This window comes from Ptychodera flava, chromosome 17, assembly GCF_041260155.1.
Source record: "Ptychodera flava strain L36383 chromosome 17, AS_Pfla_20210202, whole genome shotgun sequence".
In the NCBI taxonomy this organism is placed as follows: domain Eukaryota; kingdom Metazoa; phylum Hemichordata; class Enteropneusta; family Ptychoderidae; genus Ptychodera; species Ptychodera flava.
Window position 1 is genome coordinate 12,063,950 of NC_091944.1, and position 23,125 is coordinate 12,087,074.

At 38.5% G+C, this 23,125-nt stretch overlaps 1 protein-coding gene across 1 annotated transcript; it reads left to right on the plus strand.

Annotated features, from left to right (window-relative positions):
- Positions 1-1,351: 1,351 nt before the first annotated feature.
- Positions 1,352-21,370, plus strand: LOC139115432 (uncharacterized). The gene is made up of 6 exons (XM_070677536.1): positions 1,352-1,800; positions 2,996-3,289; positions 3,694-3,981; positions 4,141-4,233; positions 19,419-19,806; positions 20,059-21,370. Exons 1-4 carry the CDS (start codon positions 1,515-1,517, stop codon positions 4,218-4,220), a joined length of 948 nt encoding a protein of 315 aa, XP_070533637.1. The 5' UTR covers positions 1,352-1,514; the 3' UTR covers positions 4,221-4,233; positions 19,419-19,806; positions 20,059-21,370.
- The last annotated feature ends 1,755 nt before the right edge of the window (positions 21,371-23,125 follow it).

Below are 23,125 nucleotides of genomic sequence, written 5' to 3' on the forward strand. Positions count from 1 at the left end.
TGGGGTTTTGCTGACATCTTTCATTTTTACTAAGTTTGTGCCCATCTCACATTTCATAGATAAGTATATTTATAAGTATATTTGAATTCGTCGATCGGCGTACTGTGTGAGCTGCTATCAAGCTGTATTCAAAACTAATTCAAAACTATTTATATAAATTAGTGTTCTTTTGTCATTTAATTAAATTATGTCATCGGAGGCATAATACAGAACGACTGGACAGATTACCAGACAGCTATTGAGAGATTACGAGTGCCTAGTACACAAAACTATGATGAAATTAAAAACAAAGACAGCTCGATCAATAGAGACTGGGATTGTCTATACAGAAACAAAAAAAGGACAAATTCAGTCCGATTTAAAATTCCCAGTGAGAATTCGAGAGAAGACGAACAAGAGGATTATAAACTTCCTGTGGTGAGGTATCTAAAACGCTAACGTCAACTTCTTGCCACTACATTAGATAAAAGTAAATGGTTCACCTCTGTTTGGGTTTTAAAGGGTCAGTTTGGTTGATTATAATCTCGTTGACAAGTGCCACGTTTACAATGCATTAATACCATTATACAGTTGCATCAAACATTTAATGGCATACTATCAAATTTAAGCACATCCATAGAGAAAATTACACAGTTTTGCCGGTTGCGTGCTTAAATCACTTGATACAACTTTTTCATCTACGTTTGTTCAAATGTCGGTATTAGATTTTGTTGACACGGGATATATAGTTACAAATGAACATAGTTCAGGAGAGCTTAAGGTGGAAGGGCAACTACTAACCGGATTCCCATAAAACGTTCTCTTGACAAAACCTCCATGATAACGACGTATATTGATCAAAAATTATATCAGCAATAGGAAGTTAACTTCAATATCCCCTTTAGAGATTTTCGTTGCATGTTCTATAACATTTAAACTGCTTTAATATTATCTCAAATAATATACTAACTCCTGCTTTCCTTGGTGTATAATTTTCTAGAATCCAAACAACCAAGAGGGCAGTTGTAAATTTTGAAAGCCAACCTCTACACATAATTCTGATAATTATATTGTGACATATGAATTATAAATATTCATTACCAGTGTGTGGCAAGCACGCACATTTAGATTCATATTTTCATTGTTGTCATGGTCACAATACCAAGCACTTCGAGATTTGCGTATTTGCGATTGTTATTTATCGACCAATCATTGTAGCGTCCACGTCAGTGGGGCAAACGTCAAGTCACGAATTTAAGCACTCATAAAACGGTTCACGAATGTGACAAAGGTAGATATAATATAATGCATGTTATCCATTAAACAACTATATATCACTGTACGTTAATGTGTAACATTATTAAACATCCTCATTATGCATCTGTGACATTGTTTGAATATAGTTGCTCTTCTCCAATCATTCTTCCACTAGCGAACAAGGCCGAGTAAGCAAACAACACGCAACAGAACACAACTCGCCGTTACCACCGAGTTTTATCGTTTTCCGTGGGTCTTATTTTTTCACTTTTGACGGAATGTCAAGTCACGAGTTTGTCACAGTAATGGTGAAGTATGCTCTCGAAGGTGGAAACGCTTTGGCTTTCAAGTGTCGTGCTCCAGATACAGTATTTGATCTCGCAAGAGACATAAAAAGTAACGCAAGTCTGTTTGATCTTGAGGAAAAAGATGTCAAATTAAATAAGGTGGAGATTTTCACTCGCAGTGCAGACGGAAGCAAACACTGTTTTAACTTCAATGATGGAATTGATGTTCTGAAACTCAAGAGCGGAGAAGTGGAATTCGACAACCATCCAACAGAATGTGAGTATCCTCAGAAATGAACCTCAAAACGAAAGCACAGTTCGTTGAGAAAAACTTTTGAAGAGCAGAGTAACAAATGTTTTTCTCGATGTTATTTAAGAATTTTCTACTTCAAAACACATGAGGTGATCTAAATATTTCACATAATAGGCGAACATGTAAGACTTGTGTCTCATCTCTAACACTGCTCCAGTAACTGGGATAGGTCCCCTAAGAAATTATCCGTGGCATTTAGTTACTTATATATATATATATATATATATATATATATATATATATATATATATATATATATATATATATATATATATATATATATCATGTGTTGTTTTGTTTGTTGTTTGAATTAATTAGCAATATTTGAATATGCTTGCTGACATATAAAGAGACATCAAAATTAGTAAATTTGCATGCTTTATTTTACACTGCAATACGACAGAAAATTTAGTATGAGAAAAACACAAATTGTTATTTATAGATTCAGTAAACGTTTATTTCGAAAAGATAAGTCAAATGTAGTTTGTATTCTATCATCGGTATCACGCTTTCGCTTTATTAACACTTTAGATACACATTTTGGTGTTACATGTAATATCATTTATCAATCTAGGAGAACATTTTCGATCAGGCGTTTGAACGGCTTGGTTCCATCAGAACGCCTACAATACGATGATGGCAACTAGTTTTGACCATAAAACAAAGTGGGCAACTCCAGACAATAGTCTGTTTCCATAGCAGTCCCTTGTACATTATTTGACCTCGCTAGCAAGATCTGATAACGGAAAAAATGGCTACCTTTACAGTTCATCTTGAACTCTGACATAAATGATTTGATTTCTATAGGAGTGAATATTTCTGTCGTTCATTTTGAAATACATCGATGTGTAATTTGGAACTAGGATTGTCCTACCTCAATCTACTTTCTGATCTTTAGTTTTTAAGAATGTACGTTCTGCTCCTTGCATTAGGGTTTTGTTTTGGCCCTCTGTGTGACGATTACACTTGCCTTTATCGTAAAACGTTTGATGTGAATTTTTACACCTAAATTTACCAGACTTGTTAAGAACAAATAAACTGCTTCGTCTATGCCGAATCGATTTCGATATTACACTCAAGCTCCTATCTGACATTGATGGGATATTTTACTCGGTCGTTTCTTAGCTACAATGATTTCTAAACCTTTAAATTTTGGCAGATGTTAGCGTACGTGTCAAACACAAGGATTCCATGAATCCGATAAAAGTGCAGATACAGGCTACACAGGAAGTTTGTGACCTTGTCGAGAAAGTTCGAGAAAGGCTTGACCAGTTCAGTCTGGGTGAGACTGAAATCCAACAAATCGCATCGCCAGGAAGTGAAATAAGATTTTTGAGAGAGTCGGGTGAAGGTCAGTATGACGTTATATCACCTGTGACGTCTATCGTTGAAGTGAAAGATGAAGTAATAAACTTTGACGTTGTCTCATCAACAATGAAGCGGCTGGGAAATCGTAAGTGATATACATTTTTACAATCCAAAAGCATTTTAATTAATCATCATGCATTCATTGCAATCAATATCAGGATGCGGAGGAGAGATATCAATAAGTGTCCATCAAGCATGAAATTGTGAGATTATTTAGGGAAATGCATTTAGAGCATATGAAAGACAAGCTCAATACACCTCTTGTACTAAGTTACCCGGTCACCCTAAGTTGCCCGGTTACCCAGTCGACCCCTACGGCTTTGTACAACTATTAGGCTTTATATCTATGTGAATATCCTGCAGCTTTTCATTTTCCTATATTTTTCAAATGCCACATTCATTCTATAAATCTGTATCTGTCGGACATGTATGTCACAATATCAGCAGGCAGAAGATCTGATTATGTTCATGACCATTGTCATCTTGTAGCCATGAAGATATCAGTAACGTACAGGGGATCATACGGCGGCGTACCATTTGACTGTTGGGAGAATGACACTGTGGAGACGCTCATCAATCAGATAAGAAACAACGTGGTGAAGTTTTCATTGTCTCCTCATGTTAAGAAAGACATTCAAAACCTAGCAAATGAGATAATTGTAACACCGCTATCTTCAGACCCGCACCATCATGTAAGAGGCTTAACATTAGACCAGAAACTCAAAGATTTGAAAACAAGACGTGTACAGTTCTACATTCCAAGTCCCCCTGATGTGGGTGAGTTAATTATTCTTTTCGCGTAAATTTAGATATTATTCTTCACAAAAGAAAATATGTAAATTTTCAACTAAGCCTTTTGATTATCGATTTCATTTTGGTAAATATTTCTTCTCGGTCGCTATGCTAACGATCAAAGTTTATTATTTTGGATTTCAGGTGATTTGGGCCAAATTAATCGTAGGCCAGAACATCGTTTTCTTTGGCGCTGTTGGTCACGGAAAGTCATCAACTATTAATACAATAGCACGGGTAAAAATCTCTTATTCCGAATAGTTAATATCAACATTAAAAATGTACCAGTATATATATATATATATATATATATATATATATATATATATATATATATATATATATATATATATATATATTTTCTATTTGAGGATTGCCGTATGCATAAAACTTAAGTAATAGTTTTCATTACTGTGTACTTGAAGCAATATATATATATATATATATATATATATATATATATATGTGTGTTGTGTGTGTGTGTGTTGTGTGTGTGTGTGTGTTTGTGTGTGTGTGTGTGTCTGTCTGTCTGTCTGTCTGTGTCTGTGTGTCTGTGTGTCTGTGTGTCTGTGTCTGCGTCTGCGATATTTCTGTGAAACCTAAAATACTATGCGACATAGAATGGTTGATCGTCGAAGCATTATCAAAAGTAAGATAGTGACCAAAACAATATAGCCATGTGTGTTTGCCAACATTTTAACCTTCTTAATTTTCTCATTCCACAACATGAAAGTCAAAGTACCGGAGAGAAATAAATAAATAAAGACAGCTAGGTACATTATAGAAGCAAATTGGATTAAACACTATGTATGAGAAAGGCGGAAAAACAACACTATACCTTCAATAGACTTCACACTCTTCGCCAATATTATCACATACGGTCGTCCCTGGTATCGTTTTATTTTGTATTGGTAATCAATTTATACACACATGTAATTCTGTTCCCATTTTCTTTTACATCTGTAGTTTACATCTGTTTCTGTTTTGCTTCATTGGATACATTTTTATCACTCCATTCATTCCTTTACCTTTGGGCCCTTTTCAGAGACACCTTGATATTTTGAAACTATCAGTAGTGGTAAAGTGAGGGGTCCGGGAATAAAGTAATAAAACCCATCTCTAAGACCTCATTTCACCCAGCAAGTCTCAAAACACCGTTAAGGTGGGGTCCACATCCCTCCTCGATCATACCTAATGTGTATACTAATATGTGATATGTAGTTTTATAAGATGGCTCACTTATCCATTTTAATATTTAATTTAAAATGGTAAGCCCTTCAACACTGTTGTGTGGGGTCCACAACCTCTCTCTACCACATCTATCTTTTATACCTCTAGGTTATATATACTTTAAAGTTACACTTCGTCTTGGTAACATTTTTAAAACATATTTTGTAATGCCAACGGTCGATATTTGACGTGGCGACTGCGCGCGGAACGCGAGATATCGATTAAAACATGTCCTCAAAAGAGTGAAAGTTTGAATTCCGGAGGCCTACCTAAATTCAACTTCCGAACATCGAATGTTTGGCACTGGGGCCATTTTCAACTAAGCTATGGTGTACGAGTCTATGCTGATGCTGCTGTACGCCATAGCACCACTCGCGTCGATGATCGGTCATGCCCCTTGGGAGAAAAAAACGAAGAAGAAAGTTTCTGATTCCACCAGAATTCTCATAGGTGACAGCATAGCCGCTGTGAAAACTATGGGGAGCGCCTTGGCATTCTTGTCCATGGAGATTTTGCGTAGCAGTCACGGCGTATGAGTTGAAATCGCCCGCCATTTTGTGGGTGTTTTTAACAGCTGGGATTCTGCCCATTATTTTTATAATATTTTTGTCAACATTCATTATTTTTCATGAATTGACCGTATTTGTTGCAACCCGACTTGGCCAAAGACCAACAACTGAAATTGGTGCAAATGTAACTCGTGAGTGATAGGCCCAATGTAATTTTTTCGTGCACAGGCTTTATTCAATTCTTAAACCAAACTCAATGTTTAAATTTTCCGAACGCTAATCGATCTTCAAGGGGACAATTTAGATAAGTAACTGACAGTGCGGGTAATAAGTGTCGGGAATCGTAGTTTATCGTACGTGTCCAAATCTATTGCCGAGGTGCTCGATGCATCTGTCTTGCCGCATCCGGCCCAGGCTACATTCACCATTGATAATCGATGCATCTATGGTCTATGAATCAATTCTGGTCGCACACAGATTAACCCTTTCTACAGGAAAACTGTCTTAATATTTAGAGTACAGTTGACTTGATAAAAACCAACATTTCTATCAGGGAAACACCCTGGATAATCGCTGTCGGCACACCCTAAGGATAGCAGACTCAAGTCGACAATGCGATACAATACAGTGCCGATGGATATTGACAGGATTTCAACATTTTGAAACTGAATATGGCAAAAAAATACCTTGACACGGTAGGAGATGATATAAGTGACATACATTTGAAACTGTGCATTCGGCCTACAGGCTGTCTCAGCACTGGCAGACGACAAAATGTAGTAAAATCAGCTTCTGGATATATATAGGATATTGCGGATATGCGAGTCCACATAGGCAGTAGGCCTGGCTTTTCATACTGCAAATAGCTTCTGCTACCAGAAAGCTTCAAACGGTTTTCTACAACCAGGATTGAATGAGAAGCAGGCAAAGTGGCGGCCAGAGGATGGCAGTGCACATGTTATACATCATCAGTCGATTGCCTTGTATTGCTAGCAACTCTGGATCTAAAAACCATAGAACCCATAGCAAAGAGTGTATTCTCGGAAAGAAAGGCATGCAAGAGACAGGAGACCGTGTACACCAAAAGAGCAAGAGAATGGAAACCCACTCACACTCAAAGAGCAATAAACTGAGCAAGCACCTACATAGGATATCACACCACACAAGGGCAAAAGGACCAGACAGATACCCTCGAGCCAAGCAGTGTGAACATCGGAAGCAAATACGACTTGTGCTTGTACTGGTGTATTAGAACTGCCACGAAATTGCAAAACCTCAAGTCAGCATGTCGGTTTGGCAGAGGAGACGATTGTATTAGGCACAAAAATAGGCCATAGTGTCCCTGTCCACAGCAACATAATTGCAAACCATTAGAGTGCAATCGACATTTCAGGTTGCTACTAGATCACCATGGGTATTGCAAGCAAGTACGCCACTATGGTCCCTCAAATAAGCAGAACAGCACACCCTCACCCACAGCCTTGTGAGGCTGGAGGATCCCAAGAAGCATGAACTCCCACTGAAGTTGGAAAAATAGTCGCCCAACCTTGGTAGCGCGCCACTGTTTTTTCAGCTCCAAAATTCAGCAGCAACCGCAAGTGCCCACTAGCTGGTCGGCCCGGCTGGCTGATTTGCACCATCCCTGGTCATCGAGTCCTTGGCTGGGCCATTCCCAAATTCGCACCTCTCCTTGACACAGTGGCTGGCAGCATAAGGCTAGACACCCCGTCAAACATCCAGTGAATGCGAAGGCTAGACCCTCTGTAACATCCCACATATTAAAAGGGTAGATCCCCTCTCTAACGTCCTGCACATGCAAAGGCTAAACCCCCTTGTATTAGAGTGTAGATTCCGCAAGAGCAACCTTGTTTTTAGGCAATCCCTTGGGGGCATCAGATATATAAATTACACGGCAGAGAACGGTTTGGTAAAAAACACCCCAAAGTTTCCAGAACCATTCGTGTTACTTGTCCTGCTCGAAGATGGTGAGATCCTACCGGACAGTAGACCAACACCCCATAGAAGTTCAGAGACAACCTAGCAGACCTCTCTTTAGGCAACCGGACGTATCCTCTAGCGGGCACGCCAACTGAATTATTTGCAACTCCCTGGTCATCAAGTGGCTTGCTGGGCATCAGCTGCTATGGCGAAGATGGTGAACCCCTGGGCGACCTCAAAGGCACCAACCGCCAAAGTGATGATGGAGCTCCCAGGGCGGAGTTAAAGTCACCAACTGCCAAGGCACACATGGAACCCAAGGATACCCTCGAACGCACCAACTGCCAGGCAAAGATGGCGCCCCTAAGGCAAAGGAGCGAGAGTTTGATCTGTTAGGCTACAGACAGCTGAAAAGCCATCAGACGAACACTAGGGTTCTCGTTCAGTTGCGTAACTTGCTAGAGGTTGTCTAGGCGATGTAAGGTCAAACCAGGATCCTGTGTTGCTGCGCTGAATTCTTAGAGAAGCAAATACACATTTGACAAAACAGAACAACGTACTGACTCCTGCACTCCTGCCATGGAGGCAAAAAATCCTGGCGAGGCTTCAGATAGACATATCGCCAGCCAACTTTTCGCAACTTTGGACGGAAAATCTCTTTAGTGCTAATCTCTTAGTGCTAGGTGTTAATCAACAACTGCCTCTTGGGTATTTCCCTCGGGTGTGGGACAAATTGGTCTGTGGGTCCTCGTGCTAGTTGTTTTGTCAGTTTATTACATCTGTGCAGCGTGAAAACTGAATCATCTCTCAGGCACTTGGTCTTTGGCAACCATTTTTCCATGGGTATTTCCCTCAGGAGGCATAAAGTGGTCTTTGAACCCTCCAGCTGCGACATGTCTGCGCCTGAAAACTGAAATTTGGTCTGTGGGTCCTCAAGCTGGAGGTCTTGTCAAAATTTGGTTATGACGCCAGAGAGAGTCAACTGCCAGGTCTATCAGGCTGAGACCCAACAGGCAACTCTCACACAGACGTTTTCTGGCTCCACAAGAAAAAATGTGAATTAGGAAATGGCCCACCTAAAAACACACCACCCCCTTGCCTCCTTAAGCACACCAACCCTCCCCATTGACAAAGTTCCTTTACCAATTAGCGCCACTCTTGGTGGTCAAACCTCCCTTCAGTTTTCCTTCATCCTCCCCATCCCATTCTGCCCAGCCAAGGACGTGTGATATGATCACTTCTGCATTGGCTTCACCACTATAACCCCCTTGACAAGGTCCCGCCTCAAGACAGGGTTAGCCACCACCACCTCTTTTCTGCGCAAAGCTGTCAAAAAGTTGGCAGGCTGTATGTCTATCAGAAGGCTTGCCAGGAATTTTTGCCATCCATTGCGGGAGCCAGTACATTGTTTGTTGTGCCAGTGTCTATTTTCTTAACTTCTAGAAGAAAGTGCAGCTGCACAGGTCATCTCGAGACCTCACATCACCCAAAAACCACTAGCAAGCTATGCGACTGTAAGGCAGCCCTGGGGTTATGGTAGCTATGGTAGAGGGAGGGTTTGGACCTCACGAAATGGTGTTGACCGGCTTAATATTTTATATAAAAGACTTTGCAATAAAAAAAATTATGAAAAAAAGGATTAAAATGGGATAAGTGAGCCATCTTATAAAATATATATAATATAAGTATACACATTAGGTATGATAGTGGGAGGGGTGTGGACCCCAAACTTAAATGGTGTTTGGAGCCCTCCTTGGTGAAATAGAAGCTTAGAGAGGGGTTTTATCACTAGAATCCCAGGACCTTCACTTCACCACTACTATTATTTTAGGGAAATACATTGAAAGTATATGAGAAACATTGGCAACAATATACAAATGAGTAAAAGCTTGATATATATATAAATATATATATATATATATATATATATATATATATATATATATATATATATATATATATATATTTATATATATATATATATATATATATATATATATATATATATATAATATATATATATATAATATATATTATATATATATATTATATATATATATATATATATATGCTGTTAGGCGTAGAACTTATTGTGGTTACTCTACAGAGTGTTTCATGCGCTTGGCAATCGTCAGGAATGAAGTTGGCATAAGCGCATGTACCAGTTTGTAGAGTAACCACTATAAGTTCCACGCCTAGCAATACCCCTGTGGAAACGCATCGAGCACTATACATTGCCTGAATTGACACCACGCCACTGAATATATATATATATATATATATATATATATATATTATATATATATATATATATATATATATATATCATACGCTATATATTATTATATATATATAATATATCTATATAAAGACAATGCTTGTGATCTCCCAAAAGAACTGAGAATACACAGGTAAATGGACTCCACGAACAGGTAGGGATCAAATGCTCGATAAATACTGTGAAACACAAATGAAAGAAGTATTGCAATACAAGTCAGATACGTCGTCCCGCAGAGACATATCACTAAAGAACAGAGACAAGAAATCAGAAAACTGAGGGATGAACCGTCTATCTATATCAGCAAAGTCGATAAAGGTGGCTCTGTTATCATTTGGAATAGACAAAGCTATATAGAAGTTATGAAAGAACATTTGTCTGACATTAAATACTATCAACAGATAAGTGAAGATTTGACACCTACAGTTCATGCTAAAATCGTCGAACAAGCAAATAAAATGGAAAATAATTCAACAATCTCAGCCATAGAAGCAGCAGCTATTTGCTACGAACACAACATCACTACTCCGTATATGCATGGTTTGGCAAAATGGCATAAGATCCAGAATCCTGATACCAGCCTCCATCGTAAACCCCAGTTAGGGCTATTATCTCTCAAATCAATAGCCCTACACAAAGAGCATCCATATGGCTTCATCACAAACTGATGGATATAGTACCACAGTATTGCAGGGAATTAGTTAAAGATTCCACTGACTTCTTACATCAACTTCATCAAGCAAATTCCTCACAGATTTCAACGTTACCGGCGGACTCTCTTCTGTTCAGTTTGGATGTAATCAGTTTATATCCCAATATCCCGATTGATGAGGGCCTGGAAGCACTTAAACATGCATTCGAAACATGCACCAAATTCAACGCTACCAATACTGATGACATCATTGAGTTAGCCAATATTGTCTTACGTAACAATGGTTTCGAGTTTTGTGGAGAACATTATATTCAAATCCATGGGACAGCCATGGGTACGCCTTTCGCTCCTATGTACGCCAACATTTTATGAGCTGGTTCTGGAGAAAAACCGAAAATTATAATGACCAACCCGATCTGCTCAAAAGATTTATTGATGATCTCCACGGTATATGGACACTCGGCGAAAACAAATTGCTCCGATATCACAAATACCTTAACAGTATACACCCATCTATCAAGTTCACTTTGGAGTATGGTAAAACCAAGCAACATTTCCTCGACATCTCTACAAGCATAGTGAACGGGAAAGTGGAGACTGATCTCTACACCAAACCTACTGACAGTGGAAGATATTTGTCTCCCTCTTCACACCATCCAAGACACATCTTCAACAGCATTGTATACAGTGGAGTTATCCGATTGCGCAGAATATGTTCACTCGATATGTGGTTTGATCAACGGGCCAGTGAATTCAAGGACAGACTGATCAAATCTGGTTACCAGGCCAACAAAATACAAACCATTATAGATGAAGTTCGTAAGAAACCAAGATCATCCTTTCTCCGTTACAATAAAAAGCAATCCATGGATAGAGTGGTTTGGGTCAACGACTTCAATCCTATGCGACCAGACGTCAGACAACTAGCCAAAAGACACCATAAAATCCTGCAGCTCTCTGAAAGAATGTCTATGGTTTCCCCTACACCTCCCCTCATTTCGGACAGAGTTTGTGCCAATCTTGGCCAGTTGATTGTAAGACACAGATTACAACAACAACAACAACAACAACAACAACAACAACAACAACAACAGAATAAACGGAGCTCACGGCCATGTAATGATACTAGATGCAGAGTAATGTGCTCACAGATGGTCACCACGGACAGCATAACAAGTCATAGCAACGGTAAAACTTTCAAAATAAAGGGACAGTACAACTGTAATACTGAAAATGCCATTTATTGTGTATTTTGTGATATTTGCTTATGTCAGTATGTTGGCCAAACTAAAAACAAAATAAGGTACAGAATGGCCGGTCACAGAAGCATGATAAAATGTAAAAACAATGATCTCGATAATCCAGCACTATTTGTAAGTCAGCATTTTAACCTTCCCAACCATTCAGTAAAGAATATGAAAGTCATTATCTTGGAAACGGTTCATAACAGTGATCACAATGGTAAAAATTCTAGGGACATTGTTGAAACAAAGTGGTTATTTTTACTTAACACCATGTATCCAAAGGGACTCAATAGAGAGTCACCCATTCCTGCTATAGTGTAACTTTTTATTCAATCATTGACTTTCGGGTATTTTTCACCCTCCCTGTCAGTTTGACTACATACGGGTGATACCTTTATTTTTATCACATTTTTTATCACATTTGTTTTTCAACACATTTACATCTTTTAAGTATTGACATTGAATTTTACCCTGTATTTTTACCACTTTTTTATTTTGATGGTGATCATTATTATTTAAGACTTTTACATCTTTTTTAGAATATTGACATTGAATTTTACCCTGTACTTTTACTAGTTTTTTATTTTGATGGTGAAATTTCACTTCAGTAAGTTCTATTTTCTCCTGGCTTAAATATTTCAGTACCGGTTGGTTTTCCTACAGCTGTCTCTCCACTTTCTAAGACATTGTTGGTTCATTTGTATTGTACACCGTATTGCACATTTCTTACGTCTGCATGTGATGTACATCGCATTCAATATATGCAAATCAGCTTGTAGGTGTCAATCACCCAATGCATTTCAACCTCTGCTCTGGTTGGTTCAGTGTCATTTCCATCTTGACAGTCAACAAGTGAGTACAGTCTTGCGTTGTTCCACAACTCTTTGTGTAGTATAGATCCTCGTGTTGAGTCCGAGGTCCAGTTACCAGTAAAAGTACTTTTTTTAGAGTTTCGCTTTTCAAGTTCGTTTCAATTTTTTAGCTTCCTGTATTTTCTTTCACATGCTTTATAGTCTGTTATCCGTTTATTTCAGTTTTTAACCCTGATGAAGTGGGATTAAGCCCACGAAACGTCGGACAATAAAATTAGTTTGTAGTGAAGAACACTGTGTCCTAGAGTTGGTGCTGCTTGACCTATCCTGTCAATATATTATATATATATATATATATATATATATATATATATATATATATATATATATATATATATATTATATATATATATATATGTCATATACAGTTTTCAATGATATTTTTTATATCAGAGGATTTAGCTATCTTAGATTCTATTACATTTATGATCGATGATATAGCTTTCTTATCGATTTTAATGATTCGTCCTTATAGGCTGTTATGTAGGTCATTTACCCCACATCATCATGACCTGAGTTCAATTAGTCTAGAACATTCTCAAGGTCACTGCCCTTGATGACCTAACAACCTTGAATTCAATTAGTCATGTTTGGAATGTTCTGGAAAGTTGATTAGTTGTGTAAGGGAGATAATTTTAGAACAGTAATTAGCATGTCAATAAAAGTTCTAGATTGTTCTTATATGCCTTTATAAAAGGGACGTGCTCAGCTTCCAGTCAGACTTTTGGGATCGTGTCTCTTGTGTGTTACTAAACTCCAGCAGTAGTCATTCTCAAGACTTTTCAAGACCTCACTGTCAACGCTGGATTTATACTGTGGACTTTGTGCAGCTTCAAGCCTGCAAGCCAAAGGACTGTTCATTCATCCGACTGACTGTTACAACTCTGAGACTGGAGCTTTGCCGTCCCAGCTGAGATAAGTAGTCTGTACACTTTTAAAGCTTGTACTCTATCCCTGACTTAGCAATTAGTTTTATTTTCGTAATAAATTTTGTTTTAAACGTTAACTGCTGAGTTCACCCTTTTGTTCGTTTTCTCTGCACGTAACAAATTGGGGGCTTGTCCGGGATACGAATATTTTGAGCCGTTTGACAACATTTTGACAGCCTTTTCAAAACTACTGTATACTGTGAACTCAGCGAAATTCAATCATGGCGGAATTCAAGCCAGACGAATTTATGGATGACCTTGATCAGGACACATTTAATTCCCTCAGAAAAGACAACCTCATAGCACTGGCAAATTTCCTTAAAGTAGATGTCAAAAGATCTATGCGCAAGCGAGAAATACAGTTCAAGATTGCAAAACATTTAGTTAATTCTGGCCATTTTGAGGAGTCTGCCTTAAAGATTATGAGCCTGAGTCTTCCTCTGAACTCAGAAAATTAGAATTAGAATTGCAGACAAATTTGGAGATTAAGAAACTAGAATTACAAATGGAAGAAAGACAGAAAGAAAAAGAATTACAAATGGAAAAAGAGAGACAGGCATTAGAAAAAGAAAAAATACGAATGCAGTTAGAAATGGAAGAAAGACAGAAAGAAAAAGAAAGGCAGGAAAGATTAGAAATGGAAGAAAGACAGAGAGAAAAAGAATTGCGATTAGAAGAACAGCGATTACAGGTAGAAATAAAACGTTTAGAGCTTGGACAGTCAGGAAAATTCTTCCCTTCAGACAAGTTTGACATCACTAAGCATTTCAGGTTAGTTCCCCCTTTCCAAGAAAAGGATGTTGATAAATATTTCCTTCATTTTGAGAAAATTGCTCAGAGTCTGAATTGGCCTAAGGAGTCCTGGTCTATGCTTTTGCAGAGTGCTTTGGTGGGTAAAGCCAGAGAAATTTACATTCAGTTGTCAGTAGAGCAGGCTTCAAATTATGATTCTGTGAAGGAATTAATTCTCAAGGGCTATGAGTTGGTGCCTGAAGCTTACCGTCAGAAATTTAGGGATTGTGAGAAGGTGAAGGATCAAACTTATGTTGAATTTGCTCGAACAAAAGAACAACTGTTTGATCGTTGGTGTTCTTCGGAAAAGGTCAGTCAGAATTATGACAAATTACGACAACTTGTTTGATTGAGGAATTTAAAAGGTGCATCCGGAGTGACATCAAGACGTTTATCAATGAACAAAAGGCAGATACATTAGAGGTTGCTGCACGTTTGGCCGATGATTATTCATTGACCCACAAATCTTCATTTCTCAGCAAACCATCCCAGTCCTTTTCATACAGAAACAATGCAGGTAAATTTAACTCCTCCTTTTCATCCAAGAATTTTTCAAAGGAGAGTAGAAAATCAAATGACAACAGTTCACAGAGTTCAAGTAACACTCCCACATCATCAGATCCCAAGTCTCAATCTCCTTCTGACAAACAGTTCGGTACACTTTCTTGTAATTATTGTAAGAAAGACGGCCATTTAATGTCAGATTGTTTCAAATTGAAAAGAAAACGTGAAGGTCAAAGTGGTCAAAGTGGATCTAAGCCACCGGCTTTATTTCTTCATCAACTCAATTAGAGTCTAATAATGTGTGTAACACATTTTCTGAGGTTAAAGCCCTCTCATCCCCAATTAATGAGGTCAAGGTCAATTCTTCTCAAGATAGCATTATGGGTATTTTCGAACCATTTATTCATGATGGTTTTATATCACTTTCTAGTGATTTTTCTTCTGCTACCCCTGTCAAAATTCTAAGAGATACCGGGCTTCCCAGTCTCTTTTGTTGGCAGATACCCTGCCGTTTTCTGAAAAGTCATTTTCAGGTTCTAAAGTTCTTATTAAGGGGGTAGATTGTAATGACTACATTCCTGTTCCTCTCCATAATGTCTATTTGTCTTCGGACTTTGTTTCTGGACCTGTGACTTTAGGTATTAGGCCTTTTTTGCCTTTTGAAGGGATTCACCTTCTTCTTGGAAACGACCTTGCTGGGGACAAGGTCATACTAATCCACTTGTGACTGATAATCCTAGTTTAGATCAGGATCCAGAGCCAATTGAACAAGAGATACCCGATTTATTTCCTTCATGTGCCATTACTCGAGCCATGTCAAAGAAAACTTCCGAGAATCAAAATACTCTCAAAAATAATGTCACAGATGTTGACTTAAATGACACCTTTCTCAGTCAGGTGTTTGACACGGATCATTCCGTTATCCCTCGTGGATTTGAAACTTCCAGTAAAACTTCTGCTGACCAAAGTCAGACATTTTCTAGATCAAATCTCATTGCAGAACAACACAAAGACCCAGATATTTTGTCTTTGTTGACAGGGTAGATGATGAAGGTAAAACTTCAGATAGCTCTGTTTCCTATTATACAAAATCTGGTATTCTCATGCGTAAATGGAGACCTCCAGATGTCTTGGTTGATGACGACTGGGCTATAAAACATCAAATCGTGGTTCCAAAGCCCTATCGTGCTGAAATATTGCGCCTGGCCCATGAAACGCCCTGGGCTGGTCATTTGGGAGTAAGGAAAACTTATCATAAAATTCTCAGTCACTTTTATTGGCCTAATCTCAGGCAGGATGTAACACATTTCTGTAAAAACTTGTCACACATGTCAGATGGTAGGAAAGCCAATCAGACCATTCCAAAGGCCCCCCTTTACAGCCAATTCCTGCATTTCAAGAACCATTTAGTAGGATACTAATAGACTGTGTTGGGCCCCTACCAAAAACAAGATCAGGAAATGAGTACATGTTGACAATTATGTGTACATCAACTCGGTTCCCCGAAGCCATACCACTGAGAAATATAAAGACAAAGACTATAGTGAGAGCTTTAGTCAAATTTTTCACTTTATTTGGCCTCCCTAAATGTGTCCAGTCCGATCAAGGCTCCAACTTTATGTCTGGAATTTTTCAACAAGTAATGGATCAGCTAGGCATTAAAACAGTAAGGTCATCCGCCTATCATCCAGAAAGTCAGGGTGCTCTTGAGCGATTCATCAAACTTTGAAAACATGATTAGGACCTACTGTTTTGACACAGAGAAGCAGTGGGATGAAGGAATCATTTTTTGCTCTTTGCTGTTAGAGAGTCAATTCAAGAGTCTCTTGGTTTTAGCCCATTTGAGCTTGTATTTGGACATACAGTCCGTGGCCCACTTAAGCTCGTTAAAGAGAAATTCCTATCAGACGATGATGATTGTCTGAATATTTTGCAATATGTGTCAGATTTTCGTACAAAGCTCTAAAGCATGTGAATTAGCAGAGAAAATCTTGAGTCATCTCAGCAGTCAATGAAAACCAAATATGATAAAAACACCTCAAAACGGAAGTTTGAACCAGGTCAAAAAGTTCTTGTTCTACTTCCAATTCCTGGCAAACCACTCCATGCTCGTTACTTTGGGCCATACCTAATTGATAAGAAATTGAGTGATTTAAATTACATCATAATAACACCTGACAGGCGAAAACAAAAACAGCTATGTCACATAAATATGCTTAAGCCATATTTGGATAGGGATAATCCTACTATAACTCAGCCTGTCAGTACCGTCAGTTCTGGCCATTATGAAGATAGTGATACTGAAACTGACTTGAGTGAAAATACTCTAAACTCAAAGCTGGGCTCGGTCAAGCTTCAGAACTCAGAAATCCTGGAGAAGCTGGAGTCTACAAAGTGGCACACCTCCAGCCAGAACAACAACAACAGGTGAAAGAACTGCTCCACGAATATAAACACCTGTTTCAAGATGTTCCAACGAGGACAAACGTCATCTATCACGACGTTGATGTTGGGGACAGTAAGCCTGTAAAACAACATCCATACAGACTGAATCCAACAAAAGCGAAATATCTCCAGGAAGAAGTCAAATACCTGCTGGACAATGACTTTATTGAACCCAGTAAAAGTAACTGGAGTTCGCCGTGCATACTTGTTCCCAAATCAGATCACAGTTATCGTATGTGCACGGACTTTAGGAAGGTCAACACTTTAACAAAGACAGACACTTTCCCATCCGAGGATTGATGACTGCATCGACCGAGTGGGAAAAGCCAAGTATGTGACAAAATTTGACCTACTGAAGGGATTTTGGCAAGTCCCTCTGACGGATCGTGCTCGTGAAATATCCGCCTTTGTTACACCAGACGGATTGTTCCAGTACAAGGTGATGCCATTCGGAATGAAGAACTCTCCGGCAACGTTCCAACGGATGATCAACGACGTCATATCCGGGCTAGACGGGTGTGCAGCTTACGTTGACGACGTCGTCCTGTATAGTGACACCTGGGAGGAACACATCAAGCTCATGCGGAAGTTCTTTGAGAGACTGAGTAAAGCAATGTTGACTGTCAACCTTGCCAAATCTGAGTTTGGTTGGGCGAGGGTGACTTACCTCGGACATACTGTAGGACAGGGTGAGGTAAAGCCTGTTGATGCCAAAATCAGTGCCATTCAAGTTTTCCCATACCAAACTGCAAACGACAACTGATGCGCTTTCTTGGTATGGCTGTTACTACAGAAAATTCTGTCCAAATTTCTCCACAATTACTGAGCCTTTGACTAACTTACTTAAAAAGAAAGTAAAGTTTGTTTGGTCAGAGCAATGCCAACAGGCATTTGATACACTTAAAGCCATACTGCAAAGTGCCCCAGTGTTGTCTGCACCGATTTCACTTTGCCATTCAAATTAGCTGTGGATGCTAGTGATACGGCTGCTGGTGCTGTTTTATTGCAAGAGGATAGTCATGGTGTAGATCATCCTGTTTGCTATTTTTCACGCAAATTTAACAAATCCCAGAGAAACTACTCTACAATTGAAAAGAGTGTTTATCTTTGATATTAGCTTTACAGCATTTGAAGTTTATGTTACTTCTTCAAATCAGCCAATAGTGGTTTATATTGATCACAACCCTCTTGTTTTTCTGCAGAAATTTAAAGGCAAAAATCAGAGATTGCTAAGATGGAGTTTAATGTTACAGGAGTTTAATCTTGACATTAGACATATCAAAGGCAGAGACAATTTAATTGCAGACTGTCTCTCTCGTATTTAGAGTTTATTGTTGTTCACTTTCAAGAAATTTACTTTAGAGTAAAAAAATTTGAGTACTTAAATCCTTTTCAAGATTACATTTGTAAAAGAAAGATTTTTCTTTGAAAAATTTTCTTTTTTGAAGAGGGGGTGTGTTATGTAGGTCATTTACCCCACACTCATCATGACCAGAGTTCAATTAGTCTAGAACATTCTCAAGGTCACTGCCCTTGATGACCTCACAACCTTGAATTCAATTAGTCATGTTTGGAATGTTCTGGAAAGTTGATTAGTTGTGTAAGGGAGATAATTTTAGAACAGTAATTAGCATGTCAATAAAAGTTCTAGATTGTTCTTATATGCCTTTATAAAAGGGACGTGCTCAGCTTCCAGTCAGACTTTGGGGATCGTGTCTCTTGTGTGTTACTAAACTCCAGCAGTAGTCATTCTCAAGACTTTTCAAGACCTTCACTGTCAACGCTGGATTTATACTGTGGACTTTGTGCAGCTTCAAGCCTGCAAGCCAAAGGACTGTTCATTCATCCGACTGACTGTTACAACTCTGAGACTGGAGCTTTGCCGTCCCAGCTGAGATAAGTAGTCTGTACACTTTTAAAGCTTGTACTCTATCCCTGACTTAGCAATTAGTTTTATTTTCGTAATAATTTTGTTTAAACGTTAACTGCTGAGTTCACCCTTTTGTTCGTTTTCTCTGCACGTAACAAGGCATTCCCAGGTGTCCACGATTCTATTTCTGAGACATCTGGTGGCGTGGCAGCCGGTACGCACGTTGTTTCGCCCCATCCTTTTAAAATTCAAGGCAAAACCTTTAACATCGTCGATGTTCCTGGTGGTGGTCTGCCGCGGCCGGCTGGGGGAACTCAAGACGGAAGGAAGAGATTGGAGCGAGTAATCGGTTGGATAATCGATGGCTCATTCCCCGAAGAAATGCCAACAGACTACTGGGATAAATCCTACAAAGGAATTAGATGGTTGAAATACGCAAAAAGTACAAAAATCGGCAAAACAGACTGCGTAGTTATTGTTCACAACGGCCGTGCTACATCTGTAGATGTCATCACATGTGTGGCATCGGATATTGCAATGTTAAGAGGTATCTACCCTATTATGCGAGTGACTGTTTAAGTAAATTTGTTACTACCCTGTCTTTATGCATCCGTAAATGACTTGGAGTAATAGAACAGGATTCACTTCAATCATTTACGATTCCCTTCAAAAACGCAGAGATCACTGACGATTTGTCGATTCACCACTCCTCTCTCTCTCTCTCTCTCTCTCTCTCTCTCTCTCTCTCTCTCTCTCTCTCTCTCTCTCTCTCTCTCTCTCTCTCTCCATATTTTCAAAGGCCGTGGTATACCTGTGTTTGGGATCGTAACACACCACTGACAAACTGGAAAGTGACGAAGAGACTCACAGGAAGGTCAAGGAACTGTCTTCGATAGCCAACATTGCAGAAGAAGATATTTACCCATTATGCAATGTTCGTCAGGGTCAAAGGGGAAGAGACCAAAGCGAATATGTGCTTTCTATGTTGCGTTCTATGCTGACGAGATCGAAGCGATACAAAACAAAGAGTAGTGTGGAAGTGAAATAACTAAATTTCTATATAACTTAATCGTAAACAAAAACCAAGTGAATTATTCAGAAAACTCGTATACAGTACAGTATTACGTCTCGGTGACAGATGTTTGGATTTTCAGTCTTTAACAGTACCTATTTTGGGGTCTATCACTTTAGGAGCTAATTTTGAATCTCATGTAAATAAGGTTTATAACCGGTATATTTTGTGAAGATCGACATTTTATTTTACAATAGGGTTAGCAGAGGGATGGCGGTCATTACATTTTCAAGTTACCGGTAAATTGGGTCATTTATTTCTCTAGTGGCAAATTTTGCATGGAAAGCCCTGATTCTTATTCTTGATATCGAAATGGAATAATTTCAAATTTCTTCGGGAATATTTAGGCAAATATTTAAGATTTTCAATTTTCAAGTTGCTATCTACCTTTAAATGGGTTTATGAAACGTTGATTCGCAACAAAATTGTACCTGAGCAGAAAATAGCTGTTGAATGTACACGTTAGAAAAGAAAGGGCGTGTGGCTTTTTATAATCATTTTACGTGGCAATTCTGCAATCATTTTACGTGGCAATTTTGAAAATAATGTCTCTCCTAGGAAGAAAAAGATTTGCAAACTGAAACATGTTTGTTTTTATTTCATCATCTTGAGTGCATTGTGATGTTTACTTACATCTTTGCAGAGAGGCCAAGGGCTACAAAAGGTTATCGTAAATTTTTAAAAATGTGCCAGTGAACAGAAGTGACAATTTTAGTTCTAAAAATGTCACGTTTCTGGCGCATAAATGGAATTTTAACATCTTTTCTTTTCTTTAGAAACAGCAAGACAGTGAATGACTTAAGCAGTTGTTCTGACGCGTATGACTTTTAGACTGAATCGAGCTTCCTATATGTACGTGTCTAAAATACGCGTTTTTCGCTGCGCTAGCATTCCACTCCATAATTCCTTACATATTCTCTGATTTTAGATATGATTTCCTATATATTACTATTTCATATACTAAATTTTGTGTGGTTTTAAAAATTGTCACTATATCGAATAAAAATAAAGTTACAGGTCTCCTTCAGACTTGACTTTACTACTTGTTCTTCATTTCATCACATAAAGAATCGAGCAGCAAGTATTGCAGTCGTAAATAATAAATTTTTAAGGGTAACATTAAAGAAGGTGCACCAAATATATAATGAAAGAGGCTAAGGAAGAGAGCACGTTTGGTTGACCGACTGTTAAGACATCATCTGAAAACGAGATCATTTCAGAGAAAGTCATTATGGCCAAATTAAACACAAAGTGAATAACTCTCGTTCTGCAATTTTCCTTTTGCTTGTATATTGATAAGTTTTACCAGCGTTCAATTGCTCTGTTGATGTATTTTCATCCTTCCTTTATCTTTTGCCCGATTTCTTTTATTTCACTTTATTTACCAAATGTGCTTGGCCAGCTTCAAACCTATGCAGGAGACATTTTAAATACGACTGTTGTCATTTTGTAAACATGACGATATCAGTAACTTACAGAGGGACATATAGAAAAGGAAAAGTTGATGTCGACTGTGGAGAGGATAAAACTAAAGACGCACTCACCCAGCATATAGAATAGAAGTAGAGAAATTCAATTTGCCTCGTTTTTAGATCAGGAGGAATAGAGAAATTCGGCAAACGAGATAGATGTCAAACGGCTCTCTCTCTCTCTCTCTCTCTCTCTCTCTCTCTCTCTCTCTCTCTCTCTCTCTCTGGTCAACATAATTGCTGAGGTTGAAGGATGACATTTACTCGCGGTGCAACGTCCTCAGGGACAGATGGTGGCAGGGGAAAGCTTGTATCTTGCGTTCCATATTGAGAAGACCAAAGCAATATAACACAAGAAAGATTGTGAATGTGAAATTAAATCAATTCTGAAACGTAAGCACGAGTAAAGAAGGCTGTTGAGATCGGAAAATTTGAATAACGTTGTTACAGAGGTCATTCACTTTGACGTCAACTTTGCTATAGTTTGGCAATTCCTACACTTGTCTTTTCCCCTATATTGACCAATAAGTCAAGAGCTCGTAAACAAGGCCATAAAATGGTAATGACATTACATTGGGGCAGTAGTATGAGACCGGGTGTTGATCACGCGCAATATCCACATGAACAGTGGATGATATGACGAGTTTACATTTTAATCGTAATGTAAATAACCTCTGTACAGATTGAATATGTATAGTGTCTTTATGAACACAAGCAGAGAAGAGACAAAACCTGAAAATATGTAACACCATGCATGTTTAAGAAATACACGGTGTTTTCTTTGAAAACTTTGAGCCACTAATATGCTTCTTAATCTCGACGTCCTCTCGCTAGCTATTCCCCTGAAGTTCAATTAGGTTGAGCGATAATAATGGCATTCAACAAAGGGCGAATGAATCCGATGGAGACCTGCAAAACCGAAATTAAAAGCAACATGGCTCCTTGGAATGCTTGAATAGGGAAGAATATGCACTTGATAACCTTGTTTATTCTGTGCAGCTTTGCTCTGAAAGCAAATTATCTGGATAGCATAATTCATTTTCAAGAACCAAGCAAGCGGGCCAACAACCATCATGTAGTATATTAGTAATATATATATTCTTGTGATCGAGCTATTAAAAGGACATAGGCTGTAACTTGCATCAAGTTTTTTCAGTATTCTGCTTCTTGTTATCAACTATAACGTGTCTGACCCTAATCCGTTTGTCATGCTGAAATTTCGATTATTCTTTTTGTCAACGCAGCTTGTATATGTGTAGTGATTATTGTTTATTGTTTATAAATGAATTCCGGTCCGGATTTGAATACAAGTTTCAACAATAACA